This window comes from Mirounga angustirostris, unplaced genomic scaffold (assembly GCF_029215605.1).
Source record: "Mirounga angustirostris isolate CCGP_5_RB_7025 unplaced genomic scaffold, mMirAng1.0.hap1 SCAF_6, whole genome shotgun sequence".
In the NCBI taxonomy this organism is placed as follows: domain Eukaryota; kingdom Metazoa; phylum Chordata; class Mammalia; order Carnivora; family Phocidae; genus Mirounga; species Mirounga angustirostris.
Window position 1 is genome coordinate 169,287 of NW_026991714.1, and position 16,319 is coordinate 185,605.

Sequence of the window (16,319 nt, forward strand, 5' to 3'; positions counted from 1 at the left end):
CCCCACCTGCCCCATGGGTGGGTTCCCTGGTCAGACCAGGATCTGGTTAGACTCCAGGACTCCTGCTTATCACAAAGGAGTCAGAAGCTGAGGGTGGAGTCCTGGCCTTGGCAGCACTGAGGAGCGTGAGAAGGCCTCAGAGGCCTGTCCTTTTATCTTTCTAGTTTTCCCCCCATCTCCTCTCCTCTGGTTGCTCCCTGACTTTCTCCAGAAATGAAATTCCTTTAGAGGATGTGCTTTTAGTTTGTTAAAGAGCAAAAATTCAAATGAGTAATTTTGAAGATCTAATTGGCTTTATTAAGCAATTCGTGAATCAAGCATCTTCATCCTATCCAGCAAGGAGAGGGGAACTCTGAGGAGTTGTACAAAAATGGAAGGGTTTTGTAGGAAGGAGGGTGAGGCAAAAAGTTATTAGTAAAAGAAAGGATTGCTCCAGGCAAGGTCACCTTCCCTTGGGGGAAAGGCAGAGGGGTCTTATCCTGCAGATGACCTCACCTTCCTTTGGGGGCGTGGGGGGTACAGAGAGGGCCCTTGTGACAGATTGCCTGATTGGTGCTGACCAGAAAATTCCTGACTGACCAGTTAAGACTACATTTCTGGGGGAGGTTGAAACTACAATTAGGTTAAGTATAAAGCCCAGGTCTGGTGACTTGGCCTGACATAAGTGACCCCATCTTAGGCCCTTGGTTTTCCTTTCAACAGACCCTTGCCTGGTCTCCCTTACAGAGGTATCCAAGAAACCATGGAAAGATGGATTCTAAAGTCTCTTTCAGAAAATCAATAAATAAAATAAAATAATAGAATCTCTTTCAGGGGTGCCTGGGTGGCTCAGTTGGTGGAGCATGAGTCTCTTGATCTCAGGGTGGTGAGTTCAAGCCCCACGTTGGGGGTAGAGTTTTTTGGGTTTTTTTTTTTTAAGATTTTATTTATTTGAGAGAGAATGTGAGAGCGGGGAGGGTCAGCAGGGAGCCCAACGCAGGACTCTATCCCGGGACTCCAGGATCAGGACCTGAGCCGAAGGCAGTTGCTTAACCAACTGAGCCACCCAGGTGCCCCTATAAAAAAAATAATAGAGGCCCCTCGGTGGCTCAGTTGATTAAGCGTCCGCCTTTGGCTCAGGTCATGATCCCAGGGGCCTAGGATCAAGACCGGAATCCAGCTGCCTGCTCAGCAGGAAGTCTGCTTCTCTCTCTCCCTCCACCCCTCCCCATGCTCGTGCTCTTTCTCTCTCACTTGCTCTCTCTCTCAAATAAATAAATAAAATCTTTAAAAATAAATAATTAATACAACAAAGTCCTTTTCAGCATTTGTATTCTCTGAGCAGGTTATGATGTAACTGATATTATAGAGTGCAGAATGACCTGGAGGGTAGAGAGACTACAGGCAAGAAGATCAATCAGGAGGTGTTGCAGTGCCCTCATGAGAGATAAGAGCTAACTGGAGGTGATAGGAAGTGTGGAAAGGAAAGCTTAAAAACAGAACAGTGAGTGATTTTTCTCAGAGAACCAGCCTTTGAAGTAGGATTACCAGGTAAGATACATTCAAAAATTATTTGTTGTTGGGGCGTCTGAATGGTTAGGCGTCCAACTCTTTTTAAGATTTTATTTTATTTATGTATTTGAGAGAGAGGGAGCACCAGCAGGGAGGAGAGGGAGAAGCAGGCTCCCTGCGGATGTGAGGCTTGATCCCAGGACTCTGGGATCATGACCCGAGCCAAAGGCAGGTGCTTAACTAACTGAGCCACCCAGGCGCCCCAGGCGTCTGACTCTTGATTTTGGCTTGGTCATGATCTCAGGGTCATGAGATGGAGCCCACATCAGGACCTATGCTCAGCGGGGAGTATGGGACTCTCTGTGCTCCCCTCTCCACTCTCTCTCAAATAAATAAATAAATAAAATCTAAAAAAAAAAATGTTGTTTATCTGAAATTCAAATTTACCTAGTGTCCCAGAATTTTTTTGATTGTTCTGTTTTCCAAATCTCACGACCTTACTTCAAAAGGTACCTGAAAGGACTTTGGCCCAACTTGGGAGCATTTTGTCTAGACACTGAGCCACTAACCTCCTTTCCCTGCCCAGACCAGCCCTTATTCTCTCTCCAGTACAGGCCTCAAGGACTTAGCCCTTATTCCTTCCTCTTCAACACGGTCACCACTCTCCATCCTCTGGGCTTCCTCCTCGCTAGGCCTGACTGTGGAGCAGGGTAGTTACCCTAGCTACCCGCTTCCCGTTGCTGACTCCCATTATAAGCCTCCAGCCTCTCATGAGACTTTTAGCTCTAATCACTAGAGGGAAAGATACAGAGAAATAAAGATAATAAACAACAGAAAGTGTACAAGGCTTTAAAAGTTATCACACTTGGAGCCTCAGGTTCCCAGCTGTGGACCACCACTCTCCCACAGTGATTTAAACACCTCCTCTTTTATTCCTGAGGTTGAAGCTCAAGGCTACATTCTGGTGCCATTTATCTCTGGGGACCCCTTTGCCCTCCAGGAGCACTTCTACACACACCTTACCCCAGGGCCACAGGACTGCGAGCCACTGGAACACTCTAGAGCTTAAGAGACTGTGCCTTTTGTTGAGAATTCAACAAGACATGTAAACTCTGGAAAGCCATGAAAAACACAACAAAACTAAGGAAACTTTTTTAAGGAAGGAAAAAATGAAAATATGGAAACACATGTAGGTTTTAAGTTTTGCTTTACTGTGGCAAAACACACATAAAATTTACCCTTTAACCATTTGTAAGTGTACAGGTCAGTGGCATTAAGTAAATGCACATTACTGTGTCATCGTTAACTCATCTCTAGAATTTTTTAATCATCCCATACTGAAACTCTACCCATTCAACAGTAATTCCCCTGGCAACCCTGTTCTGACAGAGACCTAAAACCACATTTTATCTTCATGAATTTGACCCCTCTGGGTACTTCATGTAACAACCAGACAGTATTTGTCCTTCCGCTCTGCTTATTTCACTCAGCAGTCTCCAAAGCTCATCCGCATGGTGGCATGTATCAGAATTGCATTCCCTTTTGAGACTTAATAATATTCCTATGCGGTTTTGTAGACACTATAGTGCCATTAGAAAGTACACTCTCAAAGTCAGAAATCTGAACTATATATACGATGAATACAATCTGGTTAGCGTGGGAGGGCTACGCGCAACCGGGGAGACAAGCATTTCTTTTTCCCCTTTGCAGTACACCAAAGACAGCCGCCCCCAAAATGGCTCCTCCCAGCCCTGCCGCGGTCTGGAGACGCCCCCCCCCCCCCAACACCGCCTCTCCGGGGCCTCCAAGGAACTGCCGCTCCGCCCGCCCCGCCCCCGGTCGCGGAGACTCGGTTTCCCAGGAGTCCCCAGGCTGGGTTCAGCCGGCAGCTCCTGGGCGTCCCCTGGTGGCGCACTTCAGCGCGACTCCAGTTCCCGGCGGCCCGCGCGGCACGTTCCCGGCGGAAGGGCTGCTCATGATGGCTGCGGCGGGTTCCGCCGCTGTGTCCGGGGCAGGGACCCCAGTGGCGGGTCCCGCAGGCCGCGACCTCTTCGCCGAGGGGCTCCTCGAGTTCCTGCGACCGGCTGTGCAGCAGCTTGACTCTCACGTCCATGCCGTCAGGTCCGAGAGGGAGGGGCGGGGCGGGGCCGCTCCTCGGGGGAAAGGCGGGTGTGCCGGAAGGGGCGGGGCCTATGCCGGAAGGGGCAAGTCCCGGGTGGGACTGGCGGGAGGCCCGGCCGGTGGGCGGGAAGCCGCGGGTGGTGATGGCTTCTTCCGGCGCTCGGGGAGTCCTAGGGGAGTGGGTTTTTCGAGTCCCATTAAGTGACAGTGTGGGCCTCGTACTTCTTTGCAGAGAGAGCCAGGTAGAGCTACGAGAACAAATTGACAACCTAGCTACTGGTGAGTAAGCACCCCCTTAGACCAGCGACACTGCCACACACTTTTAGGGCCTCACGTCGCACTTTTAGGGCCTCATGTTTAGCCGAGCTCGGGGTGGGTTTCGGTCGTATGCTTCCAGGGCTTCAGGGCTGCAGTGGATTCCTGCTTTCCTGAGCTTCTAGTGGCCGGCCCGTGTGGGTGCAGGCGTGTTTGCATCCCATTTACCAGCCTGCTCTCCCTGCTAACATGAAGGGAACCATTAGGTGTTAGCTGCTCCTTCCTTCCATCCCCCAGAACTGTGCCGAATCAATGAGGATCAAAAAGTGGCCCTGGACCTCGACCCCTACGTGAAGAAGCTCCTTAATGCCCGGCGGCGAGTTGTCTTGGTCAACAACATTCTACAGAATGCGCAGGTAAAAGAATTCCCTGCCAGCAGGGATTCTTTACAAGTCCACTGGGACATCCCAAAGTCCCCAACACAGTGAAAGGGAGTTGTTAACTAGCGTCAGGCGTGATAGAACTCTTGTTCTCAGTACCCAGTTGCTCTCCTGTACATTCTTACATTCCTTAGAGATGGAGCAAGCCCAAGGCATCTTCCAGCACCTAGTTGACAGGGAGTGCTGAAGCCTTTCACAGAGCAGTTATAATTCCAAATCTTGTCTTGTAGGAACGGCTGAGGAGGCTAAACCACAGCGTGGCCAAGGAAACAGCCCGCAGGAGGGCAATGCTGGATTCAGGAGTTTACCCGCCTGGTTCCCCAAGCAAGTAATAGGCCAGAAGATGGGACCCATGCATTGCCTCAGAGTAGCACAAGTACTGTTCCGGAGCAGCCTTGTTTCCTCCAGGACTCCCTGCAGATGTTGGGACATCAAAAAGGCAGCCCTGTTGTTTCTCTTTGAAGCACTTAAGTCTTACCTGTTTATATGGGGTCCCAAAGAAACCTGTATACAGCAGGACTAATGATCCCAAAGGACTTATAATGGCTCTTGCTTCCAAGAATGAGCTGAGGCCTCTACATACTCAAGACCCAGCTCCTCTACCTTCAGGCCTAGTTCTGTTCTGTTGCATGTCCTCTACTTGTGGCTTTTTTCCTTTTGTTTACAGAGGATTTGGAGAAGAGGGCAGGCAAAGTCAAGGGAATGACTCCTGTCTACCCTCTTTTGTTGATTGCACTTGGCTTGAATATAGTAGCAGCACAGCTAGAACCATATAATCCAATAAATGCTTAAACAGTGTTTTAGTTTACTCTGGTATATGAAAAGGTTCCAAGAGTCTTTGTACTTTAACTCAAATATAGCTTCAAATTGTGATCTAGTGTTTACAATGAAAAGATTCAAGTATCACTTTCACTGAAGAATACAAAAAGCAAAAAAGGTTGCCAGATACCAAGGAAAAACAAGACCAAGAGCCCTACTAGGAAGTACTTTAATCTTTTTCTTAGGAAAAAAAAAAAAAAATCCAGACACTAACAGTTCACAACAACAAAATACTGGTTGAGAGAGGTTTCCAGGAACTGGGTTTTCTGAAGTCTTAGGAAGAAGAGCTGGTATCCTGCTTCATTATAGATGATGGATGGCATAGGTCATAAATGGGAGACTTCTGGCTACTGAGCCAATCAGTACCCAATGGAATGACACTTCCTTCTATAGAGTTTATTTTCCCTGTCTCCCCTATCCCTCAGAAATGCCACCATATAAAGCCCAGGAGCAGTTAGCTTAGGCTACAGTCTTCCCCTTGGAAAAAAAAAGGGGGTGAAGAGAAAGGAAGGTCACTCCTGAGTCTCCATGCTTTCCTCTTCCTCTCCTTGAGGTGGTTCTTCTGTATTCTCCTCTTCTTCCTCCCCTTCCTTCTTCTCTGGTGGCTTCTCATAAGCCTTTTCTGAAGGTGTCACTATCACTCCATCCCAGGTAGATATTTCAGAAGCAAGATCTAGAAAAGAAAAAGTGATTTCAGGCCAAGTGGCCCAGCATACAAGCCGTGATCTACACTGTAGAAATATCAAGACATCTGAGTAGTGCAGTACTTCTTTGCAGACCACAGAGTAGCATAAAGAACCCCTGACCCAGTGATCACTCACAGCTGGCATCACCCTCCTGGCCAAGAATCTTCCGAAAACCACCATGTGAGAGGATTCGGACCAGAGTCTGAGCTGTGTAGCACACCATGTCCTAAAGGAGAGCAAAGTGAGAGTAAACTAGCAAGATGAATCAAAGTACCTTATCTGATGAACATTCTCATGGAAAAAAAAGATGAAGACAACTTTAATTTCAAGACGAAAGTCTGTGAGAACCCCTAAATCCTGACCCCTAAAGACCATATTCCCTTTGCCTTCTGACCTAGAGTAGTCGAGTGGGGCACAACAGACCATATCAGAGCTGTCCCAATACCTGTTGTTCCAGAGTCATGACTGTGTGTACTCTGAAGTTACCACTCTCACAGGGGTCAGTGATACCCACTGACCCTGGCAGGAACAGTCCTGCAGCCAGAATCTGTAAGCAACGCCTGAAACACACAAGAACATTAAAAGAACACAGAAGACAACTTATATCCAGCCCCAAACCCAAAGCAGCTTGTTATACCTGTATGCCACATTTAGGGCCAAAGGCTGTCTGGTGGGATTGTTCATCACGGCATAGTGCCCCTGGAAAATAAACAATCTGGTAGGTGTGCCATAAACTTGGCATATCTAGCCAAATAAGCTCAAACTTTAAACCATCAAAGAGAAAACTGGTTATTAAGGCCTAGCTATAAAGTTCAGAAGCATTCTGAAATGGCTGTTCATTCAGTAATTTCCTCTCATCACCACATTATTGAAATGACATCAGTAACAAAAAGGCACAGGGGCAGCCAATTACTCATTCAATTGAATACTCCAAAAACCTAAGGAAGTAATAAACCTTCAGTATTTACTGGATTACCTGCCCACCATGAAATTTATTTTCAGCTTCACCAAATTTCAGACCCTGATAGGTTTCAGAATAACTACTGTTAAAGAGGGATGAGCAGGAACTCCCAATTGCCCTTCTTCACTTACGAGCAGGTCAAGGATCCAGGGTGTGAGGGGCTCAAAGCCAGGAAAACGAATCCTCAGGTCTTTCAGCAGTCTGATGAGAACTTTAACTCTGAAGGTAAGAGGGACCCAGAGATTAAAAGGAATAAGATCATGTGCTTCCATCCCTGAGGTACAGAGCTGATGCTATTTCCAAAACTACACATTCTGTTTCTTTCAATCTAAATTTGTTAACCCGCCCCCACCATCACCACCAAAAAACAACCCTGACTTACAGCCAAAAAAGTTCTAACACAGGAAGTATGGGGGATCTGGCTACTCCCCGCTAATTAGAAGGATTAGATTATTTTAACTCAAAATAGTGACTCACGTGGACTGAGAAGCATTTTCCTCAAACCAACGGGCATGTCTGATGGCTGCTAAGGCACTCTGCAACACCTTGATATCCACTAGAAGACAAGCAGGACAGGCCACACCGAAACACTCCCGTTATTAAGCAATTCAACCCCGTTGCCACAGTCCCAAGAACTTGGAAGGAAAACAGGATAACTTCCTAATTTCTTAAACCACCCCATGTTCCTCAGATCAGCAAGCAAATCACTTGTCCAAAAATCACTACTCCTCCCCCAAATCAAATCTACAAGCATGCAAGATCCACCACTTTCTCCAAGAGCCTACTCCCTCCATAAATATTTCCTCAGTCCTTCTTAAGTCCTCCACTCCAGCTGCTTTCTTAGCCATTCCCTGTGACAATTTCACTAGCGAGCTGGTAAAACTCCCCACATTACTAAAGTGGGAGACAACAAAGTCTGGTCAACTTAGGTCCAGAAAGTTTCACGTGGAAGAGCAACAAGCTAATAAGTAAACTCAACAACAACTTTATACCATGTTTTGATTTTCCCCCAACTATCCCAGCAATAGAAAAAAAACTAACAATGGAGTTCTGGGTCCAGTTTTCGGAGATTGGGTGGCACTGTTGTAATGAGAATCTTCACTGTAGCATCAGAAGAACTGATCTCAAAGCCAGTTTCATTGGTCAGCATGGTCAAAACTGAAAGAAAATCAAAAGCTGTAACTTTCCCATTTCCTTTAGATGACCAGAGGTAAATCTACAGTGGGAGTAGGGGAACAGATGGGTTTTTAAAAATAGCAATAGTTCAGGGGCGCCTAGGTGACTCAGTCCACTGGGCGTCTGACTCTCGGTTTTGGCTCGGGTCCTGATGTCAGGGTCCTGAGATCAAGCCCCATGTTGGCTCTGCACTGGGCGCAGAGTCTGCTTGTCCCTCTCCCTCCCCCTCTGCCCCTTCTTCCCTGTGAACGAGCGAGTACTCTTGCTCAAATAAGTAAATAAAATCTTTAAAAAAATATTAAGAGTCCAGAATGAGGATTCAGAATACAATTTTAAAAGTAAGAGATGGGGCACCTGGCTGGCTCAGTGGTAGAGCATGGGACTCTCGATCTCTGGGGTGTGAATTCAAGCCCCATCTTGGGTGTAGAGATTACTTAAACTTTAAAAAAATAAAAAGTAGGCGCGCCTGGGTGGCTCAGCTGGTTATATATCTGACTCTTGATTTTAGCTCAGGTCATGATCTCAGGGTTGTGGGACCAAGGTCTGCATCTGGCTCTGCACTCAGCATGCAGTCTGCTTGTCCCTCTTCCTCTGCTCCTCCCCCTAAGTAGGTAAAATCTTAAAAAAAAAAAAAAAAGTAAGGGTGCTTGGGTGGCTCAGATGGTTAAGAGTCTGCCTTTGGCTCAAGTCATGATCCCAGGGTCCTGGGATCAAGTCCCTTATCAGGCTCCCTGCTTCAGAAGGAAGTCTGCTTCTCCCTCTCCCTCTGGTGCTCCCCCTACTTGTGCTTTCTCTCTCTCTCTCTCTCTTGCTCTGTCAAATAAATAAATAAAATCTTTTAAAAAAATTAAAAACAAAAAACAAAAAACCAGTAGCCTTGACCATTTAAAAAAAAAAAAAGGTAAATACAAGTAAAGATGAACAGGATTTTGAACACTAGAGATTGCTGCCCAAAACTTCCCCAACATAAAACTCTACATTCACTCTTCCTTCTGGGCTGACCTAACTTTGTTAGAAGTGTACTTGTAATTATACACCTGGCTCCTGTGACCATTAAATACATGTTCAGCAACAAACTCAAACCTTCAGAAGGATCCTGTGCTCTTAGGCTTTCCACAACTTTGTTCCCTAGGGCAGCAACAGCTTCCACTAGATTGAGAGAAAAAGAGACCATGAACATTATATAACTATTTAAAGACTTTCTATATATCTCTACACTACTCCACCCTCTGATTTCTGCCCCACATGCAAGGTTGGAGCAACGGCAAGCAAGAATAAACACTTTTACAAGGGGAAACTAACACTTGAACACAGAAACTGGAAGGCTCAGGGAACAGGATACCTCCTATACCCACACTTTTTTTTTTTTTTTTTTTTTTTAATAGTAGGGTTTCTCATCAGTGGCACTAATCCCATTTTGGGCTGGACAATTCTGTTTGAGGGTCGGAGAGTAGAATATGTCCTGTGCACTGATCTCTACTCCTTTGATGCCAGTAGCCCAAACTATCTCCAGACACTGCCAAATATCCCATGGGAGACAAAAATCACCAAATGAGAAACACTGCCCTTTAGTAACTGGCCATACATTCTTTCGGACACGTGGTCCAGACTTTGTCCCTTATTACCTCAACACACGTTAAAAAAATAAATTTCCCATTTATCTTCCAAACAAATCTTTCTCACAAGAAATTTGGGCTTTAGGGGCACCTGGGTGGCTCAGTTGGTTAATTGCCTTTGGCTCAGGTCATGATCTCATGGGTCCTGGGATGGAGCCCTGTGTCGGACTCCCTGCTCAGTGGGGAGTCTGCTTCTCTCTCTACTTCTCCCTGCCAAACCCCTCCCCCCCCCACCACTCATGGCTCATGCTCTTTCTCTCTCACTCTCTCAAATAATCAAATAAAATATTAAAAAAAAAAAGAAAAGAAATTTGGGCTTTAAAGATCCCTATGCCTCAAACTCAACTCTCTGCTCCTGTGGCCAGAAAAAGGTACACTCACATGTTGGCAGAATCTTTAGGATTACCACCAGGTCAGCCACATTGTGTCCTGTAGTCATTGTTCCCTTTTTATATGATCCCACCTGTCGGACTTCTTCAATTTGCTGTTGGAAAAGGGATTTTGGGCGGGGGGGAAATGTAGAAGTGAAAAAGACTGTCTAGGGGCGCCTGGGTGGCTGTTGGTTAAGCATCTGAGTCTGACTTCATCTAGGGTGGTGGTCTCAGGGTCCCGGGATCTGTCTGCATCAGGCTCCCCACTCAGCAGGGATTCTCCTTGTCCCTCTGCCCCGTCCCCCCTCGTGCTCATGCTCTCTCAAATAAATAAATAAAATCTTTAAAAAAAAAAAAAAAAGACTGTCTAGTTCCTCTCAGAAGTCAATTACAACACAATTATTACCCAGATTTAGAAGTAGCAGAAGTCAAATCATATCCCAAAACCACCACATGAAAAGCCTAATACATTGTGGCTAACTGGTAACACGGATACAAGTCTTGTCCCCAGGATCACCACTACAAAGGAATTCACTGTACTTTCCTTCCTATTTTAGGCTTGGCTTTGGAAAATAAGTAACTGACGAATTAAGATAGGGGCACCTAGGAAATACTACCCACACTACCAAGGCTGCCCTTTCCCATGACTGAATCATTAAAAACTCACCACTTCAAATGTCCCCGGAGCCACAATCAAATTATCAATCACATTGTTTATTTTTGTCACCAGAGAAAGGATAGAGGCCTGAAAAACAGCAGGAAACAAAAATACCCTAAAGTGAAAAATTATAAGCAACTTCTCAGAGTTTGAGTATTTTCCCCTAATCTCTTCTACACAAGCTCAATCAATATCTACATAGGGCTTTGAAAACACTCTGACCTTCTGGCCTTGAATATGCCAGAAAACAGTAACTTTCTGACCCAAAGATAGGTCTCCCCAATAAAGATATAAATGCAGGGGCGCCTGGGTGGCTCAGATAGTTAAGTGTCTGCCTTCCGCTCAGGTCATGATCCCAGGGTCCTGGGATCGAGTCCCGCATCGGGCTCCCTGCTCCGCGGGGAGCCTGCTTCTCCCTCTCCCTCTACTTTCCCCCGCTTGTGCTCTCTTGCTCTCTGTCAAATAAATAAATAAAAAATCTTTAAAAAAAAAAAAAAAAGCTATAAATACACATGTAATCTGTTTATCTAATCCACCCCGCACTCTTCCTCTACCCACAGTGAGAAATGAGGAGAATTAAAGCCTTCTGTGGAATTTAGACTTTGGTAACGGTAACCTCACCAGGAGTTAGTCACTTCTCTAGCTTTCTTCGACAAATCTCAGGAAGAAAGCCAAAAGAATATACCTGTTCAGCAGAATTAGGAGCAAGGTCCTGATTCCTCTTCAGCAAAGCCTCACTGAAGGAAGTTTCATCAGGCGCTGGCTTGACCCGGGGGAAGGCCATTTCACACTAAACCAAAAAGAAACAATGATACAGTATTTGCCAAAAGCACTATACAAGAGAGATCATTTTCTCCATTGCCACAACAGAAACAGCTGAAAATAGAAAATTCTATACTTGTTTTTACTCCTTAAGATATTCAAACCAGGATACCTGTGGGAAGGACTGGCCATAATTTAAGCTCTCGCTGCTTCTACGTTAGCAGATAAGGCAGAGACACAGGTAACTATTCAGAACAAAGATTACAATCCTGCTACTGTCAACAGGAGCCAAAGAATTATCTTCCCCACCGCGTTCACGCGCAGCTGACGCAAAACCCAACTCCATTCCTGACCCTTTTTGGACTCGCAGCACTGCTGACTTCACCAACAGAGATGCTGGGTTCCAGGTAACGACAAGTCAACAGTGGCAAGCAGGAGCCAAGGTACTCACCAAATAGAAATCAAACGGAATATGTGGCACAAAGGGCCTGAACCTAAAACGGGAAAAACAATCCAAATTACTCATCAAAAAAATCAAACGGCTTAGCACCGTGAGGCCAAAGCCGTTTCGCTGGGGCGCACGAAGAGAGAGGTTGCCAGACCACGGCTGGATCTCACAAGAGCGGGAAGCCTGCGTCCTCTGCAGACGGCGGGGTCGGCTGACGGAAGCTACCCGACGCAGGGACGCCGAGAACGGGCACTCACCCTCCTCCTGGGCCTCCTCGGGACCCAAAGCGCCCGCCGCGACCACGGCCTCTGTCACCCCTAGAAAGGCAGACATTTCCACTTGTTTTGACTCCGCCGAAGGCACCTCCGCGGCTCTGCGCTTCGTTCGCAAGGGGCCCCGCTCCCACTTCCACCCCCCTCACTCCCAGTGCCCGCCTCAAACACCGCGTGCCTTGATGAGCGCCCCCGGAGCCCCGGGACGCGGCAGCCCACACGCCTCAGAGACCAGAGCGGCCGCTCCCGGAGCCGCCGGAGGGGTAAACCCTGCGTCCCCCGGGGCCGCCATCCCCCGTCGGGACGCGGCCCCGGCGCGCGTCTGCCCGCCCGCCGCCCTCCGGCCTCAGGCCGCCCCCGGACACGCGGCCCCTTCGGGGATTCCGCTCCCGTCGGCCCACCTCCCCACAGTCTTCGGGCAAATACGCTAGCCCGGCTCCGAGCACCCCAGCGCCCTTACCTCATGGCGTCCTAAAACCCGAACAATGGAGGCCACACCAACCGCCCCTCTCCTCAGAGGAGCAGACACTGGAGACACGGCTTGTCGGCGCGTCCCAACAAACTCTGGCGCGATTGGCTCCCGCCCTACCCCGCCGCTAATGCCCATTGGTTTACTTCGGCAGACCAGTCTGCGAGCCAATAAGAAACACCTGCTGTGTCAGAAATTAGCCAATAAGAACAAATTTAACAGTAGCGACAATTTTTTTTAACTGGACACTAGATGGCGCGATATGGAGAAGGCACGGTACAGCTTTCTTCAGGAATCCAGAAAACGCATCTTTTCAGGCAGCAGAGTGGCGCAGCGGAAGCGTGCTGGGCCCATAACCCAGAGGTCGATGGATCGAAACCATCCTCTGCTAGGAAGTGCTCGTTTTCCTGTTTACCTTTCTTAAGTGATTATAACCACTCTCTTCCTTTTCCCTCCTTCAAAAGTGCAGGCTTTCGAACCGTTTTTGCCATCAGCAAGTGAAGGGAATAGGAAGGGACTTTAGGCAAAACTACATGCCTGGGGGTTCACCGAAGGCCAGAAACCTGAGGCAGGAGAAGCGTATTATACAGATTGAATCAGAGGGAAAAGCACTGATGATGACCGGCTAGAAGTGAACCAGGCAGCCTTTAGAAAGAGAGTTCAGAAAGAGCGAGCAGGGGAGGGGACGAGGACCCGCCAGCGCCCGCGCAAGGTCGCCGCTCCCCCTGCAGACCCGCCCCCGAGGGGCAGGCGGCTCCCGGCCTGAGTGCGCAGGCGCTGTCCCCGACGTTCTAATGGCGCCACCCGGGTCGCTGCTTCTGTCCCCCTCCCCCAGTCATTTTTTCTCGGGCTTCTCGCCTACTTTTGCGCTGATTATGTTTATTTCCTTCCCCGCCTTTGTTAATTGGAGGTTAGGCACTTTTCCTACTCTTTTAGTGTACTCTAAAAATGACAACATGCGGCAGCAGCTCTTTTTGCCCACGGGTCCTGTCCCCATGCTTTAATAAAATCACCTTTTTGCATCAATCAGTCAATCAGTTGATTCAAATAAAAATTACAACATGCATCCTTGACTTAGCAAGGTCTAATTGTGTGCAATACTTTTGCCCTCCTGGTGAAAAAATGCAGGGATAATTTAATTGTTTACCACTATCACCCCCCCATTATATGCTATTGCTGTTGTGTAATTCTTTTAAGGACTTTAGTATAATTCATTACAGCAAAATGCACAGATCTTAAGCTTTCATCTCGATTAATTTTGAGTAATGTATTCCGTCCATGTAACCATCACCCAAGACGAAGAACATTTTTATCACCTCAGAAAGTTTGCTCTTGACCCTTTACCCGGCGGCCCCTAGAGGCAATCAAGATTGTGATTTCTATGAGCATAGGTTAGGTTTGTCTGTTCTTGAACTTCACATAAATGGACTCACACTGTATGTACTCTCTCTCTCTTTTTTTTAAATCTATTTAACAGAGAGATAGCCAGAGCAGGAACACAAGCAGGGGGAGTGGGAGAGGGAGAAGCAGGCTCCCCACCGAGCAGGGAGCCCGATGCGGGACTCGATGCCGGGACCCTGGGACCATGACCTGAGCCGCCGAAGGCAGACACTTAACGACTGAGCCACCCAGGTTATGTGCTCTTTATTTGTCTAGTTTCTCTCGCTTGATACGTTTCAAGATTCTTCCACGTTTTTGCATTTATCAGCAATTTGTTGATCTTTATTTATGAGCAGCATTCCCTTACATAAATATATCGACTTTCCTGTTCAGCCATTCTCCAACTGGCTGGGACACACAGGTACACATTTGGGTTGTTAACACTTTGGAGCCATTTTGAATAAAGCTGCTTTATTCAGCTGCTTTATTTTTGTACAAGATTTGTGTGGCCAGATGCATCTGTTTCTCTTGGTAGATGTAGATGTGTACATTATTTAAATTCTGTATATATTTTCTTTCTTTCTTCCTTTTTGAAAGTAAGCTCTATGCCCAAAGTGGGGCTCAAACTCACGAGCCTGAGATCAAGAATCAGGGCTCCACCGACTGAGCCAGCCAGGTGCCCCTTTCACCTTTGTTTCTGAAGGACATTTTCTCTGGATAAGAAACTCTAGCTTGGAAGTTATTTTCCTTCAGCACATTTACTATATTATTTTACTATCTTTGGCTTCCATTTTTGCTGTGAAAAAAAAATTTTTTTTGCCAACCTAATGGTTGTTCTTTTGAAGGTAATCAATCCTCTTTTTTTTCTATTTTAAAGATTTTGCCTTTGATTTAATTTCCTGCTATTTCATCTTGATGGGTCAAAATACGGACTTTTTAAATCTTACTTGAGGTTTGTTGAACTTCTTGAATCTGTGGGGCTTTATTCCCCCTACTTCCTGGGCTCTGAATAAAGGTATGTCAGATTTTTTCACAGTATCCCTCTTGTCTCGTTTAATCCGTGCTTCATTCTGGGTAGTTTCTTCATTCTTTCTTCCATTGCATTACTTGCTCTTGAGTCTGACTTACTCTTAAACCTATTAATTCTTAATTTGGGTTTTTTAATATTTTGGGGTGTGAATTTTCTATTTATTTCTGATTTACTGGACTCCAAGGTTTCCCCCAGGAGTACAGCTTTCAGGATCCTAACCCCAAAGCAGAAGATGGGTTTGCCAGGTTTCTCACCTTTGGGGACATTTGGACTATAATTTGTCTCATTTGCCCCACACAGCCCATTTTCTGCCTCCAGTTCTCATCTGCAAAAGACCCCAGGGTAAAAGCAGTCCTACTGCTGGTCTCACCTCTATGCTTTCCTGTCTTTCATGTTCTCAACACCAATAATTCCTCAGTGTCTTATTAGTGCTTTGAGTTTTTAAAGTATTTCATCCAACATTTTTAGTCATCTTCAGCTCAGGCAAATTGTTCAGTCCACCATTGTTGAAAGAGGGGCTCAATTACTAAATTAGGTTTTAGGTGTAGTCATTTCTCCTGAGCTCCACTCCACTAATCCAATGGCACACTGAACACCTCCACTTGGGGCTCTACAGGCACCTCACACCCAACAAACTAAAATTGTTATCACCCCCCCACACACACTCAAAACCTGTTTCTTTAGCTCTTCAGCAAATGGGTCAATGTCACCTAAACTTCAGTCATTTGTATATTGTCTTCTCTTCTTGAAGTCCAATTGATTCTACTTATAAAACATCTCTCTGTAGTCAACAATGTTATGCACTTAAAAGTTGTTAAGAGCGGGGTGCGCCTGGGTGGCTCAGTCGGTTTCTTCAGCTCAGGTCATGATCCTGGGGTCCTGGGATCTAGGCGGCATTGGGCTCCTGCTCAGCGGGGAGCCTGCTTCTCCCTCTGCCCTTCCCCTTGTTCATTCTCTTTCTCTCTCTCTCTTGCTTACTCACTCTCTCAAATAAATAAGTAAAATCTTAAAAAAAAAAAAAAAAAAGAGGGGCACCTGGCTGGCTCAGTTGGTAGCACATGAGACTCTTGGTCTTGGGGACGTGAGTTTCAGCTCCAAGTTGGGGATAGTTTACTTAAAAAAATAAAGGGGGCATTAAAAAAAATTTTAAGAGGGTAGATCTCATGTTAACTGTTTTTTTTTTTTTTTTTTAAAGATTTTATTTATTTATTTGAGACAGAGAGAATGAGAGGGAGGAGGGTCAGAGGGAGAAGCAGACTCCCTGCCGAGCAGGGAGCCCGATGCAGGACTCGATCCCGGGACTCCAGGATCATGACCTGAGCCGAAGGCAGTCACTTAACCAACTGAGCCACCCAGGCGCCCCT

General features: G+C 46.6%; 2 protein-coding genes and 1 non-coding gene across 3 annotated transcripts; 2 read left to right on the forward strand and 1 right to left on the reverse strand.

Moving 5' to 3' along the window:
* Nucleotides 1–3,385: 3,385 nt before the first annotated feature.
* SNAPIN (SNAP associated protein) lies at nt 3,386–5,105 on the forward strand. Its single transcript, XM_045876421.3, has 4 exons — nt 3,386–3,612; nt 3,845–3,891; nt 4,165–4,283; nt 4,538–5,105. Exons 1-4 carry the CDS (start codon nt 3,467–3,469, stop codon nt 4,637–4,639), a joined length of 414 nt encoding a protein of 137 aa, XP_045732377.1. The 5' UTR covers nt 3,386–3,466; the 3' UTR covers nt 4,640–5,105.
* A 174-nt stretch (nt 5,106–5,279) lies between these two features.
* On the reverse strand, nt 5,280–12,694 carry ILF2 (interleukin enhancer binding factor 2). Its single transcript, XM_045876420.3, has 14 exons — nt 12,537–12,694; nt 12,062–12,121; nt 11,808–11,850; nt 11,280–11,384; nt 10,604–10,681; nt 9,947–10,049; nt 9,033–9,098; nt 7,815–7,931; nt 7,251–7,329; nt 6,905–6,992; nt 6,450–6,511; nt 6,258–6,372; nt 5,948–6,038; nt 5,280–5,799 (listed from the first exon to the last, which is right to left on the reverse strand). Exons 1-14 carry the CDS (start codon nt 12,539–12,541, stop codon nt 5,639–5,641), a joined length of 1,173 nt encoding a protein of 390 aa, XP_045732376.1. The 5' UTR covers nt 12,542–12,694; the 3' UTR covers nt 5,280–5,638.
* A 170-nt stretch (nt 12,695–12,864) lies between these two features.
* TRNAM-CAU (transfer RNA methionine (anticodon CAU)) lies at nt 12,865–12,936 on the forward strand. Its single transcript has one exon. It is a non-coding gene; the product is annotated as a tRNA-Met (tRNA).
* Nucleotides 12,937–16,319: the final 3,383 nt, after the last annotated feature.

What these genes read in the sequence shown, in the direction of transcription:
- SNAPIN (XM_045876421.3), top strand. Translation starts at nt 3,467, where the DNA reads ATGATGGCTGCGGCGGGTTCCGCCGCTGTGTCCGGGGCAGGGACCCCA. An exon ending in TCTCACGTCCATGCCGTCAG is followed by an intron (nt 3,613 to 3,844) that starts GTCCGAGAGGGA and finishes ACTTCTTTGCAG; the next exon opens with AGAGAGCCAGGTAGAGCTAC. An exon ending in AATTGACAACCTAGCTACTG is followed by an intron (nt 3,892 to 4,164) that starts GTGAGTAAGCAC and finishes TCCATCCCCCAG; the next exon opens with AACTGTGCCGAATCAATGAG.
- ILF2 (XM_045876420.3), bottom strand. An exon ending in CGAGGAGGCCCAGGAGGAGG is followed by an intron (nt 11,851 to 12,061) that starts GTGAGTGCCCGT and finishes TTCCCGTTTTAG; the next exon opens with GTTCAGGCCCTTTGTGCCAC. An exon ending in TCATGACTCTGGAACAACAG is followed by an intron (nt 6,039 to 6,257) that starts GTATTGGGACAG and finishes GCTCTCCTTTAG; the next exon opens with GACATGGTGTGCTACACAGC.